Raw genomic sequence first — 19,860 nt, 5'->3', positions numbered from 1 at the left:
CTGTAAATGACTATAGTGACTAAATCACTTCCACTAGTTGTCACACAAGACTACCAGCGTCTCAAACCAAAACAAATGCTTCCTCAGCCACACCTCCAGCTCCCAGCTCCCTTCACGTTATCAGTCAGCAACAGGTTATGAAGCACATTGAAAGCAGCCACTAAACACACCACAAGAGGCACTACTGAATAAAGTTACCCTATGTACATGAGAGCCAATAAAAAACAACAGAGCCACAACCATTAGTCCACCTCAGCATTGCTGTGATAGCAGCTAGCGATAGCAAAACTTGCCAAACAAATTCATAATATGGGTAACAGCAAGTCAGCTAACATTACCATGTCTTTTCAAGCTATTCACTGATGAACAGACATGTGAGATTATGAAGCCATGAAGTTACTTACAAGGAGAAGAAAAGCCAGTTCTGGAATCCCTTAATAGCTTGTAGGACTGGTCGTCTTGGAGAAGCCAGGCCAGTTATGGCTTTACGGTCGGACCGGGAGAGAAATTCAGCCTTGGACTTATTCAACTATGATAACTTTTATTATCTTAACTGGTAGGTGGTAGGTGTCTGCAGATGTGTGACTGATGGTCTGTCCATGCAGGGAGTAAACACATGTAGTTACTTTCCAAAGACTGATAAGCAGCCACTGAGTTCTTTCAAATTAAACTGGTATATTCATGCTAATTACAATAAAGGAACTTGTCACCTGAGTGCAGCGGTATAGCTCTTGTTGACAGTAATAAAAAGATAAAATGATGCCTTACTTATCCTTTAAGTTTGGGAGTAAACACCATGCTTCAGCCATGCATTGATTTACCTGTCAAGATTACTCACACTTGGTTAACAAACCCTGTTAACACCAGCGATCTTGATTGACTTAATGTAGATGCATTTTCAGAAATTTGTTTTATTTATTTATTTTTTTGGCTGTTCCTAGCTTCACCCACTGTGATTCAGTGCAAACCAACAAAACATGAGCTCCAAGACGGTCAATAATTTATAGGCACTGAAAATACCTGGTGACTGGATAGGCACTATATTGGATTCTAGGCCTTAAAGCACATGCAGTAGAAATGGTGATTGTGGGTAAAGAACAGTGACACTCATCTCCAGAGATGAGCAAACTTCCTGTGTCACACGAGGTTGTTGTTTGTGATGCAAGTTTGCAGATGCATCCCACCCTAAAATACTACAAAACTATTTCCAGGTTTATATATTGAATGATAGCAAACTAGGTTTACAAAATCTTTCAAGATATCACCACGTTTCATGTTGGATTGATCATAGCTGTGACCTTTCAGCTGAATGAGAACAGAACACATTGTTTTACTGTTTGAACGCTGCTCGATCACAGCTACCCCATCACGCCTCGTTTGACCAAAATGTCACACGTTTGTCTTTGTTCCCTTTTGTTCATCTGATCTATTTAACACTGTGTCTCATGTGGTCAAACTCCTTTCCTTGAATGAGGAAGCTTCATTTTGCAGATTTATTGTAATTATATATCTCTCATCAGCATTCAAGGTTCATCTGAGAAACACACAATAATTAGATACCCAGAAATGAGCTGTCTAATCATTTTTACCCTTTCCAGGTAAAGACTTATGCACTAATCCACTTTTATCCCCAAGGCCATTCTACAAGTTGTAAAATATACGGAATAGGCTTTGTAGATATTTAGATAAATAACCAAGTCATTAAGTTGCAGGATGCCTTTTCAAGTTCAGCACTTTAAAACAAACTACATATACATTTTCACATATATGTATAATTGTCATTGGTTTCCATTCATTTTTTTCTGTGTTACACTTACAGTTTATGGGAAGATTTATACGAAAATGAAAAATGGATCATATGACTTCCCCACACACTACATCCATCAGTCCTCAACAACTAAATGCTACAACCACTTCATTATAACTGCGTAGTGTGTGTAAAACAATTTGACATGAACACTTATAAGTGGGGTGAATGTTTGGACTTGGTGTTTCAACAAATGTCTCACTGAATTGTAATGACAACCGATGACAGTGACAGTCACCTCAAGAGGTGCATGCAAGACTTCCTGTGTCACAGGATGGGACTGTGCTCTCTATCAGCGCTGCAAGTTTGCAGAAGCATCCCACCTTAAAATACAACAAAACAATCTCTAAAAGTATATACTTACTGATGAATGTGAAATGACCAAAAAAAAAATATTATGCAAAGTTTACCATGTTGGATTAATCATAGCATTTTAGTAAACAGGGCATGATCAGAGCCACCCTGCTACACCACATTAACCAGAATGTCACACATGTGGTCTTTATTCAGTTTTGCTCATCTGAGATGTTTCACACTTTGTTCCAGTGGTCAAACAGGACTTTGCTTGGAATGAGGAAGCATCATTTTGAGAAGACTTTTTTCTATCTTTATTGATTAATCAATTTAATTTAAAGTTTCATGTGTTAAAGTTGGTCCTGTCATTTTAATTCCAAAGACCACACTACATGTGCTTCCTTTTTATTTCTACCATGGCTCCATTATTGCAATTGTATTTGATGGTTTTTATTTTATTCTTATCTTTTAAATTGCTCCTTATTTTCCTTCTTGTTTATTTGTTTTTTATTGCAGTACACATTTGTTGGTTTTATGTCTTTTGTGAAACATTTTGTAACTTGTTTTTGGAAAGTATTATATAAACAATGCTATTATTGTCATTATTCTTATTATTTAGTCGTAGTAGTAGTATTCAGCTAGTATATTATCATATTATTATATTATATGATTTTTAGATATAAATGAAAAGTTACAGAATATGATGCAGAGAATAATAAGGTATTCATAGTACAGTAAGTCAAACCCCAAAGCGTTTTTGCACTACTGTAGCTCATTTAACAGTTTGAGCTATTTATTCGGGAGAGTAGCACATCTTTGCTCCTACTGAGTTTGAATGCCACTTACAGTATCTGCTATGGAATGTAATGACACAAAAGCAGTTTTAGTATTTCTTCTTTCTGTTTCAATGCGGCAGCAGAATAAAGCCACATGTTTGTGTCTGGAAATGTGTATGTGTAGACTAACTAGACTGACTAGACTTTGAGTAGCCATCATATGCCAACATTGTTTTATGTTCCAGTGAGTTGATATTTAATTAACAGGACAGTTAAAATAGCTGGGTTTAAGTATCCTAAGTACTACACTTCTATCAGAGATGCATTTAAAAAAATGTGATTGGGTTATCTTAGGGCCTAGTTTTAGTGATCTTTACAGCAACATTCGATTTAAAAAAATCTAATTTGATTGCAGTATTTAACAGCATTACTGCAGTGGGTACAAATCTTTTAGATTTTCCAAAATTACAGCTTAGAAGGCTCAAACTGTCAACACAGAGAAAATAATATGTATAACATACACTATATATATATATATACACAAAACAGAACCAGATTTTTGTCAGTACATGGGTGAATGTGTTGTGCAAACTAAGAGGCACTTGTAGTACAGAAGGGGTTTCCTCCTACTGTACGTTTGTTCATAACTTGAAGATGTTCAACCTCTGCTGCTGCTCTCGCAGTGCTACAGGCAGCCTACTCCACTATTTTGGTGCCTCCGAAAAGCTGCAGTTTATATGTTTTACCACAAAGGGGCACTAGTTTCAAGGAGAAATGACTAGAAATGTGAGCTATTCATAACAATTATAAATACTTTCATTCCAGAAAATCTGTAAGCTTATCAGTCAGAAACCTCCTGTACAAGAATTACTAAATTAATATCAGTAATGAGGGTTACAGGGTTTCTGTCTGGCAATTTGGTCATAAAAATCAGATAGAAATACTATCCCGATAATGTAGTTTTGGGGATTTTAATTTCTTGTAAATTACATTGGTAAGTAAATAAAAATCTTGTCCCAAAGAAAAAATGAAATGATTGACTGAATGAAATGAATCTAATTTTCTCTCAGTGTTCGATGACTGAAAGAATCTGTTAACACAACTGAATCTTACCATGGTGAACTGATAAGGTTACATTTTAACTTTTATAAAGCAATATACATATGAATACAAAACCCTTATACACACATCACAGCCATGAGTCTGTAATGGCAGGCTACCACTGTATATCAGCTGTCTTTGTAGAGTGTGTCTTCTCCTTCTGTCAAAACACAAGTTTTTGTACTTGAGCTGTGTGACACGAGGGAATTGATGTATCCACTGTCTATTTATAACACAGAGAGCAGGTGTGCCGATACACAGAGGGAAAGTGATTGGCTGGGATCCTCAGAGGACTCTTTGTGCTTGTGTAAATACGTACACACACACACATGGGGAACATACTTGTATCTGCCCTGTGAAAACACGTAGGCACACAAACATACACACATGCATTTTTTTATTAATTGGAAACCTTCTTACAGTGTATGTGCATGTGCATTCCCATATATATGCAAGACAAAATTATTCACATGCAAGCATTAAGACAATAAAAGATTCAAAGCTTGCCACCGGCACCCACACAGAAAAACCAAAATCTCATTTCCATTCAAGAAACTCAAACATATTTCCATTTGTTGTCAGTTGCAAGAGGAAAAAAAAAGATCTTCACAATATCAGATTTTAGTGTAGAGCAGATCCACACCCACACACACAGATCCCCTATTAACACTTCACTCAAATGATCTACAGCACTCCACAAATCAACAGATGTTATCCTTATACAAATGTACCACACACAGCTTCAAACACAATGTAAACAACTATTCAGAGAACAGCCTGTGACCATATTTTATCCCTTCAACAGTGAGGTCAAAGCAGTCAAGAGGAGGCAGGCATGTGGCGGCAAAGTAACGCCTGCAAAGTTGGAAGAACCTGCACCTTTTGTAGTTTATTACCTCAGAAAAAGGAACAACATTTCATGAGAATCGAGAGTAGGAGGAAGATAGCTTTGTTTGCATATGCTTTTTAATGTGGTCATTTGCACCTACCTTCAGCGAGACTGAAAGCACTGCTGCAAACTCTAAAAGGAAGTAGGCGAGGCCTATTTTGACAGCAGCAGTGCTCCAAAATATATACATGAGTTACTATTTTGAACTTCCTGTGTATGTAAAAAGGATGAAGCACTAGTGAACAGAAAACAGAGGAGGGGTGTTGTCAAAGTTTTGTCTGAGGTGGGGGTTTCCATGGACTCTACTGGACTGTGCTTCAGAACGCAACATTAGGTGGATTGACAAGCTTTTGGGAACACAAGATTGTTTAAAAAATAAATCTAGAGGAACTGAGACTGAGGTGTAATTTGACACATCTAAGGATATCTTGCCTTTTGGATACTGGATCACTCAGATTCAACTCTGTGACAATGCCTGTGATTGTACTGGAGGCCAAAGATTTCACCAGTCCTCTTTTTGTGGTGCGGACATGGGAAGTCTTATCCAGTTGTACCACCTTCAGTCTCGTGGCTTCGCTGGACTCTTCAGAGTTAAACAAAAATCTGTCTTACCTCAACACATTCAGGATCTTCTGCATGTTTACCTGGTGCTTCTTCTTCACCCTCACTCTCCTCATCCACATCCTCAGCGTCATCCAGTTTCACAGCCTCATCCCAATATCATGGAAGAACCTGACTATGACAGTGGCAGTGTTGGGTGCTCTGATGTGTCTCAGCACCTCTGTAGTTTTCCCTTGGATCATCATGGATCACCAAAAGCTGTCGACACACACTGTGGCAGCTGCAGTGCTCTCCTGTCTCACCTTCTTGGCCTACACTTCAGAGTCCTACGTTCTTCGCACCCAGGCCCATGAACAAAGAGGGTACATGGGCAGCATGCCTGGTCTCCTCAAGATACTCCAACTGTGGGGAGGCTGTCAGATGATACCCCTGGTTGTGGATGTGGTCTGTGGACCGCCTAGTGGAGTACACTGTTGGCAGCGATGGGTTTCCTGCATGTCATACGGTGTTTGTATCTTCATGTCTCTAGTCACACTGGTGGTAATATTAGGTGACTTTGCTGGGCGATGTCTCCTACCTTTTGACAGATTTTTGGCTGGCTTCAGTCTGATTGGGGTGTTGTTTTACATGGTGGCCACAGTGATTTGTTTTACCAAGATTCTGCAGCTGAGAGACATCAGGCACAGCATTCCCAACAAAGGTTCAGAGCTGGTTATTGCGGAAACAGTTGTTGCCAGTATTACACTTTTAGCTTATACAGTGGACCTTGCCTTCTCAATTAAACTGTTGTGTGACAGGAGTCATGCATGAAATAACACATCACATTAAACGAATTATGCGTGTGAAGTGTATAGTGTATAGTCCTGAAAATTTTAGGAGAAAATCATGTCTTTGGCAAATATGTAAATTCAAACTGAATAGATGTTTTTGCTGTTAATCATTGCTGTTTAATCAAACTCTCTCTCTCTCCTATACAAGTTGTTTAAATCTTAAACTTGAAGCCAGAAAAATGTATGCAACTGATCACCTTGATCGCACTGTATTGCGGTTTTACTGACATGTGAAAGTATGTATGACATTTACAGACCTATTCACTATGACTCACATATTTAACAAGCACTAGACCTGAGTTATGTGACAGGTGCACTGACTCATAAGCACATATCATCGTTTAGGGACGTAATAACGTGGTGTGAAAACTGTAGTGGTAGCTGAACAGCAGCCATCACTGATACAGACTCAATTACAAACTGTGAGCATAACATTTTGAATATAAGGTCTACAAAAGTGAAGAAAATTTATATCAAATATGCAAACTTATAATAAAAATATTTGTCTTATCACTGAAACATCGTGAACATTTCAATCCTAATGTTTTCTCCCAGATCATACACTGTAATGCCTACAAATGGAACTTACATCAGCCTCAATTTGATACAGAAGAGTTGCCATTCACTAACACTAGATGGCAGCATTCTCATTACCACGTAAATCAGAGGACTGGACTTAATGTGTAAAATATACTGAATGTTTTCCTATGGCAGAAAAGCATCCGTTTCAACAGTGTTTTGTTGTGAATGTCTTTAACCCGATAAACAAGCTTTAATGTATAGTGTGACTAAATATTCCAAGGACCAGCTAGGCCTCACAATAATTAACCTATTTAAACGTGATAAGGTCAAACCAGGGTAAACATCTAGTTTGTTTGTTTGTTTGTTTTGCAGGGCAAGCTAATTAGCTCTCTTAAATTTTAGCACCTTTGGTCTTTTGGAAATATGAACTAACTTTGCTGTTGCTGTTGTTTCCTACATTGATAAGCCAGAAAACGCTGTTTAACATTGTGATAACTTATTTGCATTTTACACTGTTTACCTTCTCACATCTGCCTCATCTGCTCCAGGCCTGTTCAGCAGCTCCATCGAAAAATCGATCGTCAACCCCTGCCCGCATAGCAGGCCCGTCCTCCTGCTGCTCGCTCTCGATTACTCTGGCCTTGATAGACTCGCGTTTTTTCTTTAAGGAACTGAGTCCAGTTAGTCAGTTGTCAACAGGCTGAGCAAGAAAAGGAGCGAAACAACTTGGTACGTGGAGCTGAAAAGACAAACGTTACTGTACGTCCCGGTGTCGAGGGAAAGCCGTTGTGGAAGTTCAGTTTTGTTCGGTGTGTCCTGACAAAAATGAAGTCTCCGTAACACGGTAAGCTATCGTTGATTTGTCTCTTTTTGAAACAGTCTGTGAGTTTGGTGAGATGACCTCGTCCAGCACAGTCTTTAAAACAAATTTGTGATTCAGTTTGTAGCAAGCGAATTTTTCTTTTCTATAAATCATTTTAAATCGCTTAATATGGAGTCGCATTGCAGCTAATAAAGGCTGAGAAAGTGTCTCAGTTAACGTTGTTAGCTTGTGATGTTACCTGCAACACATAACAGGCTGGTTTCACTAGTTGTTGCTGTGCTTGACAAATCTCTGTTTATAGCCGTTAGCATGTTTATTAGCCAACTCCTTACAACAGCACACATATGTTTACTACTACTGCAAAAGGTTTTTATTGTTCGCCATATGATTAGGTCACAGTCCACATCCATTGTACAAAAAGATTACCAATGTAGAAGGAAATATACTCCCTTTGTATTGTTTGCCTATATGTTTTTATATGTACATCTTTAATGATTAAATAGCATTTCTCTTCCTGATGGTGTGTTTCTCAGAAGCCCCCTGAGCATCATGGACATGTGAAACCTGACTCTTCAGTAGGCAGATGAAAGTCCCAGGCTGGATTGAATGGCACTGAGGATACAAGGTAAGCACTTTGCCAGTAAATTTGAACTCATTATTGATCCGTTTCCTGAGCTACAGATGACCTTAGTGGAGGCAAAGTCCAGAGAGAGGAGGGAGAGGGAAGGGCAAGCATAGCTCAGGAGAATGATGATCAGAGTAGAAAGACCCAAAGCATAAATGGGAACCTTTGCATCCTTTTTTTTATCATATATTAAGTAGCCTTATATTTATAATCCAATGAAACACAGAGAAACATGTGGCAGACAGCAAAATAATGCAAATAACGGCTCTGGCATCTTTATCAATCACCTGCAATGATGCAGGTGCATAAAACTCAAATTGTAGTTGGCCGATTAGTTGTCAAGAAACCTGGCCTCGAGATGGCTGACCGTCTTAATGACTTTTAGAAGCCTGAGTGAGCGAGTGGTGAGACTTGTTTTGTATTCAAACATTTAAAAAAAATTTTTGTCAATGTTGACATATGTTGTCAAATACCACCCCCACCCCCCAAGCCTTCAAGTGAAGGCCCTGAGGTGTGTTGATGGTTCAAGTCAATAGCAGCAAGGTGTTTTACAGGTTTCTTTGCACACAATGACCTCAAGGTATATTTTAAATGTTAAGCAACTTGCTCTGCATACTGACCCCCACCCATTTATCCAATTTAACACTGACAGTGGTCTGTCTCTAGTTTTCTTTTTTTCAATTTTTCTTTTTTTTTTTTCTTCACATTTTGTTATAATGAGTAAGTGAAAACAGAATTTTACAAGTTTTGGGAAATTTATTAAAAATTAAAAACTGAAATATCACAGACCCTTTGCTATGGCACCTGAAATTTAGCTTAGGTTCCTCCCATTTCTCTCATGTTTCTATGTTTGTGAGTCCACCAGTGGTGAATTCAATTAATTGGACATGATTTCGAAAGACTCAACAGTGTATAAGGTCTCACAGCTGACAATGCTTATCAGAGCAAAAAACAAGCTATGGCGTGAAGGAGCTGCCTGCAAAGCTCAGAGACAGAATTGTCTGAGCCTCTCAGTGAAAGTTTGCAAAAAAGCACCTAAAGGACTGCGAGAGACAAGACTGGTCCGATGAAAACTGTTTGGCCTCAGTTCTAAGCACCACGTTTGGAGCAAACCAGACTACGAAGCCTAAAGCTCAGCCCGAGTGACCATCAAGTTCTTGGTCACCTCTTTTACCAAGGCCCATCTCCTCCCCATTGTCAGCTGTGAGACAGGTTTTTGTCTTTCCAAATCATGTCCAATCAGCTGAATTTACCACAGGTGGACTCCAATCAAGGTGTAGAAACATCTCAAAGATGATCAAGAGAAATGGGAGGAACCTGAGCAAAATTTCAAGTGTCATAGCAAAGAGTCTGAATATTTATGTCAATGTGATATTTGAGTTTTTCCTTTTTTATAAATTTGCAAAATTTCAAAAATATCTGTTTTCACTTTGTCATTATGAAAATATACTATTTTTTATTCTAGCATAAGGTTGCAACATAGCAAAATTTCAAAAAAATGAAGGGGTATGAGCACTTTCTGAACACAGTCTATGCCTACAAACGCATTAAAAAGCCATACCTTTGCATTGGCGGACATACTCATTACAATCAACACGAAATAAATGAGTGCATTTTTGGACTCAGTCATCAATCATTGCATAGACTTTGAGACATTCTTCCATATTTACATGGATAATGGTTTGATAGTTTTTTTAATACTCAAAAAAGGTTTGGATTTAGTGGATGCATAGTGTTGTATGAGTATTTCTTCAGAGGAAGAAATACAACAATTATGAGCTGAAAGAAAAAAATATGTCCAAAATATGCCGTTCAGATGTAATGGTTCAGAGTTCCCTGTCAGGCTTTGGCCAAACAGAAAAGACTTGTTAATAGCCTACTTTTATTGTTATTTGATTATAATAAAGAATAGATGTTAGTTTTACCTGACATCTGTCACAGATAAGACACAGCAGCGATACACTGTGTGTGCCTAGCTGCCATGTTAGAGAGGGTGAGTGAGAGGGGAAGGTGTCATTTTGTCTGCAAAAGGAAAAGCAAAAAAATAGGATTCTAACACCTGCAAGAGACAGAAGGAGGTTTAGGGTTTGAGCAGCAGGTGTGGTGAAGGGAGATGTCACACTTCTGCAGCACAGCCGGCAGCATATCGAAATTATTTGGAGAGGATCAGGCCTTCATTTCCTGTCTGTGAAAGCATGTTAAAAATAAATGTGTGCTGAATGTCAGCTTAGGGAATCTGAATGAATTTCACCTTTGGCATTGATGGAAATGCCTAATCTTTCACTGACTGTTCATAGCCTATTTGAGTTGAGGATGTAGTGTCATTTGTCATTGCTTTGAAGAAGCCAAACATTTCGTCTGCACTTTTTGCCAGGCAGTAAAACAGGTAGTGGCAGAGCTTTTTATCATTTCACCTGTGTTATTTTCCTCAAACAGAGTTTGTTGTGTTCATCTCTCACTGTGAAAGGAACCTGTGCTGCTTATCATTCTCGGCGTAGGAATTGGCCGACACCCCTGTTGACTGTGCACCTGTTCATAGCTTTGACTCATTCTGTGGCTTCCAAGTTCTCACCAGGTCTAACTTATTTTTATACAACCGAAATGTTCATGTTTTGGTCGAGGCTGTGTGATGGCTCAGACCAGCTGAGATGCAGACAATCTAGTATGTTTCTCATCAAGTAAAAATGTTATAATAAAGATGGTAATAATATTGAAAATAATAGGAGGTTTGCTTTCTGTTTAGCCCTCAGATGATTGCAATTAACATGATAATTGCACTACTTGTACTTACAGCATGGTCTCATCTTTTCTGAAATTGATCATCCCTCCACAGTGGCCCTTGACAATTCAGTACAATGGCCCCATATGATATCATTTAATTTTAGCTTACTCTGGGCGATCATTTAGCTACCCGATGATAAAAATAAAAAATAAAATAAAATAAAATAAAGCCTGTACATATTGGTAAAAAACTGAACAATATTTTTCCACTGTCGTTAATTTTTTACCTCTGACTGAGTCGCTGCTCTATTTGGCTTTCGGCTCTTAAATGTGTCACAGTTTTCAGGCTCATAACTCAAGGCTTATTTGGTTTAAAAGAAATACAAACTGAGCCTCCTCTTCTAATATGATCTAATCTTTGGTTAACGTGGCTCTTTGATTGAATTAATAAGGGGTGGTTAGTGCCTTGCTTCAGGGCTCCGTGCTCACTGCTTGTTCAACCATCTTATCACGCTCCCTTTGACAAGTTTCCCCGTCTACATGTATACAGAGCTGTTTAATTAAGAGAATTCATCCTTCATTTTTTTTTTTGGTGAAATGATGGAAAGGACAGATAGGTGAACGTATTTGTCCCTGAACACTGGCCCAGCTTGACATAGTTTGCAATCTTTGCAACAATGCAAAGGCATTAAGAACCAGCCTATTGTCACATGAGCATGTGCTTGTGGAGGCAACCTGGGTTTTATCAGAACAACGTCTAAGGCTTTATTGGACATGTGATCTTTTCAGAATTCCACATAGGGGTGTGTCTTTGTTGATTTTCTATACACCACTTTGTAGATCTCTATAGACAATAGTGGTCAGTAAAATACTGGTAGTGCACAGAGCAGAGTAACATATACAAAATCAAGATAACTACATTATATTTGTTGTACTGATAAACAACTCCAGAACCAAATCTGTGTTGACATTATCAGTTTTCCACATGAATAATAAGATCTGCCATTCAGTGTTGAAGGATGTTGTTATGCAGCTGAGCATTGCCTCTCCTTAGCTCCCTCCTCATTCATGCAGGTGCAAGCAAACATCACTGTTGTTACAGACAGGTACTGCTCCCTCACCTGTCCAACCAATGAAATGATGACCATTATTGAGACATCAGGAGAATGTGTCTGCCTGCCAGGCAGCAGCGCCTACAGGCCTGTTTCAGGTGCTGTCTCCATTCTCCACTGACAGTACCATTCATCTCACTGCCGTCATAATAATCACTTGTTACTAGAAGAGAAGGACAGGGAGGAGGTGGGAGGTGGGAAGATGCATAAATATAGCTTGCCTATAAATATTACTTCAGAGTTTCTCGCTTGAAAGGGAGACATTCACAAAGCTACAGTGCGTTCACAAGCAGCATTTTGTGGGAGAGCAAAAATGCTGGAATGGAATAAAAATTAGATATCTGAGCATCCGTGCATTCATTTTCAGTTTTAAATTGAGCCCTGAGGAATAGTGCAGCTGTCTTTTATAAGATTAAAGCCACTCCTTTCAAATTTCAAGCAGCCATTCACCATGATCTGCAGATTAGTCTGGAACACAATGATATAACACAAACCATTTCAGTCTCCCATGAGCTGCTCTCACTCTTGATAACAATGTAGTCTTTTGTCATTAGAGTTTGGTTGAGAAATACTTTCCTCAATTCCTTTCACTTTGTCCCGCACTGATAACAATACATGTACGATTATTGCATTCCAGACTTTTAGTTAAGTTGCCGTTTGACTTATTGTTGGATAGGGAGTCAAAACTATTGAAAGAATTGAGAATCCTGATTAATTTGAGAGATGCATTTGAGAAATTGTGTTGCTACACAACATTTTATTTTAATTACTTCAAATATTGTAAATGAAATCTTTCAGTTCTGTAAAATCTTTTTTACTTAACTATAAATGTGCAGCTCTGTCTGTAATATGTAATTCTTCGATTTTGTTTTATCTTTTATGACCGTGTGAAGTAGCTTCTCATCAATGTTTGAGGTCGTGTGTGTGTCTCAGAGGCCTGCTGTTGTGGAACAGTGTTGAGTGCCATGAAAATTGTACTTACTCCAGACATGACAGATAAAGCAGTTAGTTACAGATGTGGTGAATGTCATCACAAAGGGGAAAAGCCACAGCTCCAATTATACAGAGGAAAACTCCTCCAGTTCAATTGTGCTCTGAGACAATCACATAAACCGTGGTAGTTTATGTCATTGTTTTTTTTTTCATTCTGTGTTTGTGGATATTAATGAATGTAATATGTTGACATTTGGCAAGGTCTGCAAACTATTTGGGGAAACAGAAGAGTCTTTGTGGAAGCAAAGCAGGAAGTTGGTCTCCTAGGTTCAACCAGATGTGGCTAGCTGGGCAGATGGCTGCCCCAAATTCCTGTACCAGTCATCTCCCTACTGAGGCCCGGCTCTCTGTGCCATTGGCATGTTCTCGTGTTGGTTAGAAGGCTTTGTGATTTGTTTTTGGATACATATTTTGGTACCTGCTCAGCTTTTAATAATGTGAACTTGTGCAAAGTCCCAGCTGACTGATGCTATCAGTTTTCTTAGAAATATAAACCATAACTAAACCAAGCACTGGGTCAAGGCCTTATGAAAAGAGCTCTGGTTTGTGTTGATAGGCTGTCTGCAAAACATGATTACATGGATGACCTCTTGCTCTCAATAAAAACAGAGATCTTTGTTTCCCTAACTAGTGCCTTCTTTTTAATAGGAAGGACTGCACATGTGACCAGCTGCTACAAGGTTACTGAATAGTAACTGCAAGGAGGCTAATGGTTAACTTTGTACTTTGTAATTAGAAGAAAATAAACTAACCAGAAAAGTTAATATGTCTGGGTAATGTGCTGTTAAAAAGACAAATTAAAATTCCTTAGTTTAGAATGATTAAAACACACATCTCCTGTGGGAGCCGGTTTTGAAGCTGAGTCGGTCTCTGTAACTCGAGCAGCGAGGCAGATCTCTGCCTGATTTATGTCACGGTTTTGTCACCAGTGCAGCCAAGGAGCTCATTCAAAAATAATGGTTGCTTGTTGATGAGGTTAAGCAGTTAAGTGAGGAGTGCATTATTTAACGTGAACAACTTCTGGGTCAGTGAACTGACATGGAGTGAGATGGGCTGAACTTTACAGAGTATTAACTGCATTCAGAAACACAAGGCTTCTTTATGTTCTTTGTAAGTAAAAGCAAGTAGTAGTGTATTGTCGGGGTAGTTGTGGTTGTGTAAAGCCAGGGTCACGGTGTTATGAACGCCAACTGTTACAGTCTCTTTTTCTGTCTTTCTCCCTCTTTCTCTGTTTCTAAATACAAGCTTCTTCTTTCCTTCCTACTCTTGGTGGACTGTGTCACATGCTCTCCGTGAGCCTACGCGTTCTCACTGTTGTGATCCACATCTGCTGCGCCATTGCAGGCAATAATTGAGCAATCCATCCATCCTGATGACCATTTGACAACAAATATTAACTCTTCCAAATCTGTCATAACTACTACAGCGTGTCAGGGCCACTGTAGATAAAATTTAAAAAAACAAACAACCACATTGCAGCGCAGCGTGGGACATATGAGAAAAAACTCACAAATTTGTTTTTTTTTCTGATACACCCTCATACATAACAACTTTTCACAAGAAATTTAAAGATGTCTCCGTGGCCTCTAGGACTCACACCATTAGATAGCACCATATAGTCATCAGAAACATGAGCCATCTCTATTTGATTTTTCAATTATGTATTAAAAGCAGACTTAATGTATCATGCTTTATTTCAAATATCATTTACATTTGTCCCATTAAATTCACTTTTAAATACTTAGAACATACATGGACATAAAGATTTGGAATATTAAGCCGAATGGTTTTATCGGCAGCGTTTAGTAGATCAACAGCTCAGTAACAATCCCTCATTCAAAGGTGTGTTTATAATGAATTCACACTTGTAAACAATAGGCCAATCTTTTGGACAGTATCTCTTACTGTCACACAGCATTGTCTATTCAAATCCTATCTTGGGAGAGAGTTGATTGTCTGTCATGTATTGTGTTTTTTCCTCATCCATTGTCTCAGCATGAGGCAGCAGATGTTCCCTGATAAAGCATTGTCATGAGACAGAACCTTGTATCTCTAAGTCATTTTTATGGACATTATATTTTGGCAAATTACGCACTTACGCATCAGTTTATCAGTGTTAATGAGCCCAAGTGTCACAAGATTCACTCACACATTTGCAACTATAAAATTTCAATTCAAGGAAGAAGGGCACAAGACGAGCCGTGAGGTGGTATCAGCAGCGATAGTGACAGAGGCCTGAGCAAAGGACAATGCCACCGGCTTGTGTTTTCGCGCTATGGAAAATAAAAGTGGCACCTGGTGGTGAACTCCCAAAAACAATTACATAATTTTGTCGATGAACTATGTTGTTTATCCTGTTTGAGTGGCAAAGTGTGCTCTAGTTGGCAGGGGAAGGCTGGGAGATAGCTGATACCCATGATGATCTCACTGCCTAACAATTCAGTCCCTGCCCGTCTCACCAGTTTGTCAGCATTCTTGAGAACAGTTTCATTTCTGTTGGGCTGCTATTGTTTATTTGTCCCAGAACCTGAAATCTGAAAGGATTCTGTTGAACACATTTATCAGTTCACCACAGCCCCTTAGTCACACGCACATATACACACAAACACAAACAGGCTCTCACACACCTTGGTTTCAGCTAATTCAGTTAGCCACATTAAGCACTACTATACTTCTCTGCTTACTCATCTACTCTGTGTATGTTTCTATTGTAAGAGAGACAGAGGGAGTGTCAATGTATAAGAAACTTGACAGCATTTTGAAAAGGTCACTGCTTTAAGCACATGAGGCGCAATTGAAGTGTTACCATCTTATGAGAAAGCTCAAACAGGATGTTCTCTAGAAATGTGGTCAATCATGTTAAGCTTTCGTTTCTCCCACCTCAACATCTGCATCTTAAAAACAACCCTACACAATGGGGCATGTTGTGAAGCTGCCCATGTATCTGTAAATCATCCTTGCCTATAGGGTTGTTAACTGTCTGCTACTACAGATGCACTGTTGGCTGGGGCATTAATGTGAGAACTGGGCTGTGTGACAGTTTGCAAGTCATTAGGTAAATTGTCAGTGTAAACACAGGGAAAGCCATTACTGCTGCAAATAAACAGCAGGATTTAAAGTGGGACTTTCTTCTAATCCCTTCCTAGGCAACCTGGTTAAGGTATAGTGGTCTGGGATTTGATTAGGCCTCTAATGGGAAAATGTGTGAGGCGAGTATGCATCTCTTTTTTACAGTCTTTTTCTCTCGTAGTTTAATCTCTGTCCCTCTGTGAGTATCTTCTTAATGCCACTCATCATCTGAAACAGTAGAGTATGACATTTGAGATGCTCTGAAGGGGCTGGCATGTGGTGATGTATTGGCAGGAAGCAACTGGCAGGATGACTTGCAAAAATACCCTCAGAGTGATGTTGTGCTCTGGTAGGAACAGCTTCGTTTATAAGCAAATTAATAACAAAAATAGGCATAATTACTCATAAAAAAGGTATGAATCTGAGCACTGACCATCACGATCCAGCTGTTATCACAGGGAGTATCCACAAAAATTTGCAAACGACTGCTTAAAGTATAACACAACAATAGTAATATTAATCAACAATCAGTAAATTAACGAACATCTGTTATCCAACTACAGCTACAACAACAAGAGACTGAGAGCACAAGCTACTATACTACCAAACAATCAGAGGTAAACCCACAGATGTCGTGTGTGTGTGTGTGTGTGTGTGTGTGTGTGTGTAGAGAGGGAGGGAGGGAGGGAGAGAGAGAGTGTTATGCCACACTGTCTGTGCACCAAGGGTGTTTGTGAATGTGTGTGGATGTGTGTAGGTTTGGCCTAGTAAAAATGATAGAGCAAAACAGCAAAGATTCTAATCGCCACAAAGAGATGCAATCAAATGTCCTATTTTACCACAGTAATAACACGGCAGGTGAGCTAGTGTTCCTCAGGCATGGCACTGGTCTTTTAACTGGCAAAACTGCCATTGGAAAAATAGCTCATTGTCTTTACTCGCAGTGGTGAGACAACCACAAGCCGCCCACAATGTGAGAGAACAAAAAACAGCAACCTCACCTCACCTGAACTTCTTCAAATGACCACTTGAGGCTGGCTCTAAAACCAAGTCAATCCCCGTTAAATCCCATGTTAATATGTTCAACTTTACAGCAGAAATAAACTGTTTGGGGCGTGAATTTCTATATAATTTGCCCGTTTAAATTTTATTAAGGCTTAAAGTTCCGCATAATTGAGGGCGTGCCGCTTTGAGGGACAGGTGGGTGAGCGTATGCTTGCCAAAAGCCGGCATGAACCAAAGTCTCAGCTCCACACGCAGCCCTCCTCTTTTCCCATTATCGTATTAGCCTGTGAGTTCAGCACAGTCAGGTACTGGCAAGATGGCGACGGCAGAGCAGCCCACTCTGAGCTTCATAACTGCTCTTCAGAAACCCATGGGTGACATCAGGGAGGCTATATCCATCTTCATTTACAGTCTATGGAAAAAACAAACCAACTGTAGTGCACTAAGCACAATCAAAACAAGGAACAAACAATGGTAAATATTCCACAGTATTTCACACAATCACAGGACAAGGCGTTCCATCCTTCACAACAATAGCAATACAGCTTACAAACCATGAAGCTTACAGTACACAATAGTAATTACCAAAGTCTCTGCCCAGACACAGGTCTCTTACTTTTAGCTGCTTCAGAAAGCAGTCGAAGTGTGTGTTCATCTGTCCAGTGTGACTTCAGTGTCCTTGGCTGAACACTGGTGGGGCCGTTTACCTCGCTCAGCCAGTCATGGCGAGCTGCTTTCTTCAGTGGCCGTGGTAAAACAGTGGAGTCAACTCAGTTGTTTCAGTGTATTTTTTCTAAAATAATAGATTAATAATTATAGAACGAAATTTGCATTCACAAAGGTGCATTCTACAGTGTTGTGAGTCCACAAAGGCAGGGCAATAAGCCTTCTGTCATACATAGGGGCAAACGGAATAGTCAAATGGAATAATAATCAAATGGGTCTACCACCACACGGTTGTGCCCAACCGTAAACACAAGAAGTGATGGAAGTTGTTATGTGAGGACTGTTGATTAGGATTTAATGGTGGATCCAGGAGTCAGTATTTCCCAGTGTTGGATACAAAACGAATGCAGAGCACTCACATGAGTACAGCTCTCTGAGTTTATTTCTTACCAGACTACTCTCTTCACTAATGTGTTACAAGGAGGAGGTGAAGTGTCATAATGACACATGACGGGGTATGAGGGAGGGTTTCTTTCCTTCCTGACAGTCACGTCCGTGGTTCCAGACTGGCTGACAAAGTGTGATTTGGAGCATGAGGTCATTGGGGAGGTGGTGCCACTGTGGGATGATGAGTCATGCTATTTGGAGAACTGTGGTTATTTAAGGAACCCAAAGTTTCTCGAACAGCACAGTAATATTTATTACAAGAAAATAAGAGATAATAGAAGAATTTCTCTTGTACACGTGTCCAATGTTACAACATTATTCTATGATGGTTTAAGTGTTTCACTGAACTTGATAAATGTTGTAAATTCATTTTTTTTGTTGGACCCACTTTTACTCATCTGCTTGGATTAACTACTTCTGCTTCAGTTAGGAACTTCCTACATTTCTTATTGTGGAAAATGGATGTGAACAGCAAGAGGTCATCTAGTCAAGGAAAAAATTACACTTGCACTACTGATTAATAAGCCAAATGGTCTTTCTGTGGCGCTGTCAAAAAATGTTGTTGAATCTTCAATAATTTATGTTAAATAATTAATCAGCAATACATAAAAAATAGCAGAACACTTAGCATTTCATCTTAACTAATGTTAATTTAAGTTGTGTATTCATGTTGGCTTGATTTGTTTGCTCTGTTTTCAAATATTTGTTATATATATTGAGTTATAGCACGGATAAAGATAGGATGGCTAAACTATTTTATATCTTACCCGACAAATGAAAACATTGAAGACACTAGGACTCCCTGTGGAGTTTTGGACCTGTCATAGTGCTATGGGGCTGTTTTCATACTAGTGGGTCCAAGTTTTGTTTATCTCTTGCACACACATGGGTACACACATGCATATACACCCCTTTAAGAATTTATACAGGCTATGTTAAGTTGTGAAGGTTTGAAATGTTCCCATTCAAATTCATGATATTGTGCGTATACAGATGATACTGGAAGTCTTCTTTTTCTATAGATTTGCACCTTGATTTTCCACCGTAATATGTTTTACTGCTGAGACATTGCTTTAAAATACCACACACATTTTATTTATAATAATATAATAATTTATAATTCAGAAATTTAACTCTGGATTAATCCATTTTAGGCTAGTCCACATTTTTGTTTATAAGACATCAGTGTGTCAAAATAGATTTTATACAAAATGACAGTTTTAATTGCAACCGCTGTGTTCTCACATCACCAGCGAGTCCTTCTCCAGTTCATTTGAACAATACATTGACCAGCTAAACACAGCCACGTATAGTAACTCAGTTCACCGGCGTGGACACATCTTCATGTGTAATAGCTCTGTGAGTCTCTTCTCATTACCAGTGTGTGCTGCTTGATACAGCAGAAGAAAGCTGTGAACACTTCCCTAATGAGTGCAAAGCATGAGGGTTAATGAGGCTGGCTTGCTTCTGTAATTAGCTTCATCAGCATCAGTGGTAGGATATCATTCTGCGCTGTCCTCTTAAGTCTGTTCACTGGCTCAGGGATACAAGACAAACAGGGAACTTCACTGTCAGTGTGTACGTATACACAAGTATGGACAGCCAAATCCAATAAACCT

The 19,860-nt window shown here is 39.1% G+C and overlaps 2 protein-coding genes across 3 annotated transcripts in view; both read left to right on the top strand.

Moving 5' to 3' along the window:
• The first annotated feature begins 5,098 nt into the window (after positions 1–5,098).
• On the top strand, positions 5,099–6,777 carry LOC111655479 (myeloid-associated differentiation marker-like). Its single transcript, XM_023406911.2, has one exon. It carries the CDS (start codon positions 5,339–5,341, stop codon positions 6,236–6,238), a length of 900 nt encoding a protein of 299 aa, XP_023262679.1. The 5' UTR covers positions 5,099–5,338; the 3' UTR covers positions 6,239–6,777.
• A 160-nt stretch (positions 6,778–6,937) lies between these two features.
• Positions 6,938–19,860, top strand: part of LOC111655470 (testis-expressed protein 2-like) — a 32,058-nt gene continuing 19,135 nt past the window's right edge. The window contains exons 1-2 of one of the 2 annotated variants that reach the window (XM_023406890.2): positions 6,938–7,624; positions 8,140–8,228. The gene's annotated coding sequence lies outside the window, so the exon portion shown is untranslated. Of the gene's footprint in view, positions 7,625–8,136; positions 8,229–19,860 lie in introns of both variants that reach the window. The other variant, XM_023406889.2, reaches the window with a different exon arrangement.

The sequence above is a fragment of the Seriola lalandi genome, unplaced genomic scaffold (assembly GCF_002814215.2).
Source record: "Seriola lalandi dorsalis isolate HSWRI2012SDOR001 ecotype SW California unplaced genomic scaffold, Sedor1 jcf7180002054318, whole genome shotgun sequence".
In the NCBI taxonomy this organism is placed as follows: Eukaryota; Metazoa; Chordata; class Actinopteri; order Carangiformes; family Carangidae; genus Seriola; species Seriola lalandi.
The sequence above is the reverse complement of the archived record's forward strand: the minus strand, read 5'-3'. Positions and strand labels throughout refer to the sequence as shown.

Bases quoted from the DNA above. Each gene is read 5' to 3' on its own strand.
- LOC111655479 (XM_023406911.2), top strand. From the start codon at position 5,339: ATGCCTGTGATTGTACTGGAGGCCAAAGATTTCACCAGTCCTCTTTTT.